Here is a 5,035-nt window from a genome sequence, read left to right on the forward strand (position 1 = left end):
TATAGACATTGTACAGCCGTACTACTAGCGCTACAAGTAGTCAATGTACACATTAATGTTATGATATTATTTTACGCGCGGTAAATGAAGCTAAACTATACATTTATTAAACTATAATAATAGTATATAAATATAATATAAAACTAATATTTAATATCTTTGAAATTAATTATTTATACTATTATGATCAATATTTCAACGTTGGCGTCACACCAGTATATGATTAGCCGATGAAGACATGGAGTGTAATTTCTCTACAAACAGTACAAACTGTCCCTACATATGGTAGATAATAATAATATTATTCTAATTTTCTATATTCATGTTAGTTGGCATTAATTTATTGACCACCATCTAATCAATATTTAACAAAACAAAAATTACTTTAGTCTAAATGTCTAATATTAATTGTGTGTAGTGTGTGTTAATATGGGCGACATTTTAATTACATATGGATTTCAAACTATTTATCTAAAATTTGATTTACCAAATAATAAGGGACAGCATTTATTTGAAAGTGGACACGTAAAAAATGTTCAAGAATTAAAATTAGCAAATGATTTTTCAATTATCAGTGGACATGTTATAAGGCAGACTTCAGTAACATTAACCCCCTGGAAAGTGACCCTCGAAGTGAGTACAAAGTAGAATAGATAGTACAGTAGCTATTTTTAGAATGGTTAATGAATGTCTACTGATGATTTCATATTCTATACAATTTTAGATTGATAATTTAAGAACAGTTAACAACACAGATTGTGGATGCCCTGCAGGAGCAGGAGGTATATGTAAACATATATGTGCAGTATACCATTATATTAATAATGAAGAAAGTTTATCAAAGACTGACTTACCACAACAATGGGGCAGACCATCCAAAATTGGAGAAGACAAATATAAAAAAGGCAAACGACTTAATCAGCTTTTTCCAAACAAACATAAATGTTTATTGATTAATGATGAAGTCCCAATTGTACATCAAATGTTAATTGATAATTATAATATTTTGAATATTCCCTGTAGTCTAAGTAGAATGATAAAATCAGAAAGTATTACTGAGGTTGAAAGAGAATGTAAGTTATGTATTGATAGTATTATAGATAAATTAGAATGTGAAATAATAATTAAGAGAAACAGAGTATTCTTATCATCCATATTTTACAAACAAAATCAACATCTTGAAACTCAAAATTATGTTATATTTCCCCTCAATTTTAAAGAACATAATCTTTTCTATGAAAAAATTTGTATAAGTAAACCTATTATGTTCAATATTTTTAATCAAACAATTAATCAATCTGAATGTGAAAGGTGGAACGTAGAAAGAAAAATTAGATTATCAGCCAGTGTAAAAGCACATAAAATTAAAATATGCAAAAGTTGGACAGATACAGGATTAAAACACCTTGCCAATATATTGCTTAAAGATAACAAATTAGGCAAAACAGGTAATTTGAATGTAAATTATGGGAAAAAAACTGAGGTTTTAGCTATTGAATATTTTAAATTATTAACTGGGAAAGATATTATAAAATGTGGTTTGATTTTTGATATTATAAGACCTTGGGTATGTGCAAGCCCTGATGGTATAATTCTTGATGAGTTTGGAAATATCCAAGAAGTGTTTGAGGTAAAATGTCCAATATCATGTAAAAATAAACCAATCGCTGATGGAGGTAAAATAAATTTAAAATACTTGGAATATGACTTGTGCGAAAAAATAGTATTAAGAAAAAGTAGTATGTATTTTACTCAGTGTCAGATGTTAATACATTGTACAGGTGTTGAATATTGTACATTTTTTGTTTATAACACCATTGAACCAGTTATTATTAAAATAGGGAGAGATCAAACATTCATCAGGTCTTTACTTGAAAGAATGACTTATTTTTATTTCAAATATTTTTTACCAAGTTTATTGTTTATTTAATTTGTTTAGAATAAATATTATGTATTGTTCTTTATTAATTTGTTTTTTTTTTTTTTGAAACATGTTGAATGATTATATTTATAAAAATAACTTTCTTTACATAGCTAGGAATATAATTTTTATTGAAATCTTTAAACAAGTATATAAAATATATAGGTACATAATATTTATGAGTATTTGTAATAAATTATGTAATATTGTTTGTATGTATTATTAATGTGTTATGTATTATTACATAATTTATTACAAATGCTCATACAATAGTTTTTTGGTTGTATATTATACTTAAACTAGTTAACTAACTTAAATATATACTTATTGGCTAATAATAATTATTGAATGTAGATTTTTGAGTAAAGGTAATAGTTTAATAGTTAGCATAACCTTTAATTTACCTACTAATTATCGTTTTAGATTAAAATTACAATACAAATACATAGGTAATCATTTTTACTTACAATAGAAAAAAAATTATTCTTTTATGATAGGATTTTGTAGATTAGTCAAAACACAGCAAGTATGCATTATATTATCAATGGAAGGCATGAGGTCCATTGTTATTTTATTCAATATTCCATAGGTTTTCAACCTAGCAAACACCCTTTCTACGTGAATTCTAACACTAGCCACAGAATATGTTTCAATGACTTCATGTTCAGTGAATCTTCCATTATGAAGAATTGGAGGCATAACTAATATACTATTTGAATTTGTTTCACACTGTGTTTTAATACTAGGAAACCCCTTGTCAGCTAGAACTACATCACCGGGTTCCAATTTGCTTAAGAAGCCACTGTCATTTGTTATGAAAGTATCACTAGCTCTACCCCCATAACAGTTGGATAAAAAACATATCATACCATTAGGCGTAACTGCCACTAATACTTTAATAGTATAGGAACTTTTATATCTCGAATACATATATACCCTTTGCTCAATAGTGTTGGGTTGTTCGGTCTTGATTTCAGTGCAATCAATTATGCACCGACAATTTTGATAATTTTTCTTAAATGCTTCAGGAAGAGTTTCACGAACTGTATATTTAGAAGGCCAAAATATGAACTCTTTAGTTTTTATTGCTAAAATGTGTAATGTATTGTAAAATATCCGAGTTGTAGTTTGACGACTGCAATTAAATATACTACTTATAGCAGAATATGTAATACCTAATTTAATTTTTATTAAGAACATTAGAAGACGATTTTCTTTATCAAAACTATAGTAAGATGAATCAGATAAAAAACTTAATAATAAATAAAAAACTTGAAATGTAGTACCAGTTAGATCCTTTAAATGTTGTTCATTTTTAATTGATATAAAACCATGAAAATATCTATCAAATAAAGGATAATCTGGACCACATGACTGATCGATTTTCTGAATATTACAATATTTTACTAATGAGGGTCCAGATATTTGAGTCATAGCATTATTATTATCAAAACTACATTCAAAATTAAAAAAACCAGAATCAGTAACATCAAAAGCAACCTGAGTACTAACATCCCATGTCAAATTTCTATTATGAAAAACACTTTCTGATAACTCATTTAAGTTTTCAGGTAGCTCATCTTGATATTGCTTATTTGTTCTGTCTTGACGATTTAGTACTCTTTTATACCTCGCTTCACGCTGTTGATTATTCTGTGTTTTTTTCTTATATGCTTTAGGAAATATTGATGGAATATAGTCTGGACTTTGAGGATGCTTTGATGGTTTATTATTGACAAAATGATCGCCACAAACCAGACTACTATTGATTGGTTGCCATAATTTCCCATTGTCACTAATAAAAAAAAAAAATACATGTGTGAAATATAACTTCTTAGCAGTTATTGATATGGTATTATAGCGCACATGGACATTAAACTTACTCAAGACGATTTATTGCTCGAATCCATTGATTTTTCAATTCTCTTTCGTACGGTCTATTAGGAAATCTAAAAAACTTCACATTCGAAGTATTCTTGTATGTGTTAGAACAATTAACAACACAACATATACGATTACTCATATTTATTACGGTTTTGAAGAATTTAGCATAAAAACAAGTCGAATTAGGTAAATACTAAAAATACTAAATTCGTAGTTCGTACTACACATTACACTATTAATATACTAGTCATAACATTAGTACCGCATATGACAACCAGAGCGCATTGTTATCGGGCGGCTGAACACTGTCTATAGATGTAAAATATTACGAGATAGAGTAAATAATATTATTATTGTTTACGAGATTACGACATACCTTTTACCAGTTTTAACCTAATAATATAATATCCCGCTAAATTTGACTGAGATGACTTAATAACTATTGTCATTAAGCATCGTGTTTTGTGCACTCGTGTCTTCCAGTGTTATGTTTAATTTAATTAATTTAAAATGAAGCATCAACATTTCTATTATGTAAAAAACGGTTCCAATAGTCGAGGAGTCTGGTAAGTTTTCCATGTTAATTTTATTACTTGAAAAAACTTGCAACGAACTGTTTGTTTATTTCATTATGCCTTACAATATAATATGTTTTAGTTACTACAAATGTAAATTTGCATCGAAGTTTGGATGTCCTGGTTCTATGAAAGTTTTTGTCAATGATGGAGTAAAAAAATATGAGGTACTTAAACATCATAATCATTTGGTTATTGACGAAGATTCGAATATGATTGATTTTAAAAACATTTTGAAACAAAGAAGTGAAAATGAAATTGGCTCACTAAATGAAATGTATGAAGAAGAAGCAAGATTGTAAGTCTTATTCAAATTAATTCTTTTTAATTAAATTTTTTTAGTACATATGTACTTAGTAATAACTATTAATTATTATTTATTATTAATTATTATTAATAATAGAAATCAGAATGCTGCGGCTCATTATTCATGGAAAACTGCTGAAAGTTTAATGAGAAGTTGTCGAAAACGATCATTACCACCATTACCCAACACGCTTCGTGAACTCGCAGATCAATTTGAGTCAAATCTTTTAAACAGATATCAGACTGGTGGTGAACTAATTTTTAAAGGTAATATTACTATTATTATAATTATAAAGGTTAATTTAAATACTTCATTAAATTGTAGTTTTTAGTAAAATCTAGTAAAAAT

General features: G+C 27.3%; 2 protein-coding genes across 2 annotated transcripts; one reads left to right on the forward strand and one right to left on the reverse strand.

The window, feature by feature from the left end:
• Positions 1 to 2,401: 2,401 nt before the first annotated feature.
• LOC111030550 lies at positions 2,402 to 3,944 on the reverse strand. Its single transcript, XM_022310093.1, has 2 exons — positions 3,805 to 3,944; positions 2,402 to 3,716 (listed from the first exon to the last, which is right to left on the reverse strand). The coding sequence occupies exons 1-2, from the start codon at positions 3,942 to 3,944 to the stop codon at positions 2,402 to 2,404; spliced, it is 1,455 nt and encodes a 484-aa protein (XP_022165785.1).
• LOC111030551 lies at positions 3,547 to 4,953 on the forward strand (the record flags this gene model as incomplete). Its single annotated transcript, XM_022310094.1, has 2 exons — positions 3,547 to 4,678; positions 4,784 to 4,953. Coding segments are annotated over exons 1-2 (466 nt in total), but the record flags the coding sequence as incomplete, so codon positions are not given.
• Between the last annotated feature and the right edge of the window lie 82 nt (positions 4,954 to 5,035).

This window comes from Myzus persicae, unplaced genomic scaffold, assembly GCF_001856785.1.
Source record: "Myzus persicae strain clone G006 unplaced genomic scaffold, MPER_G0061.0, whole genome shotgun sequence".
Classification (NCBI taxonomy): domain Eukaryota; kingdom Metazoa; phylum Arthropoda; class Insecta; order Hemiptera; family Aphididae; genus Myzus; species Myzus persicae.

Excerpts from the sequence above, each read along its gene's own strand:
- LOC111030550 (XM_022310093.1), bottom strand. The coding sequence starts at position 3,944 with ATGAGTAATCGTATATGTTGTGTTGTTAATTGTTCTAACACATACAAG. Across the intron at positions 3,717-3,804 it reads CGAGCAATAAATCGTCTTGA|TGACAATGGGAAATTATGGC; the intron begins GTAAGTTTAATG and ends TTTTTTTATTAG.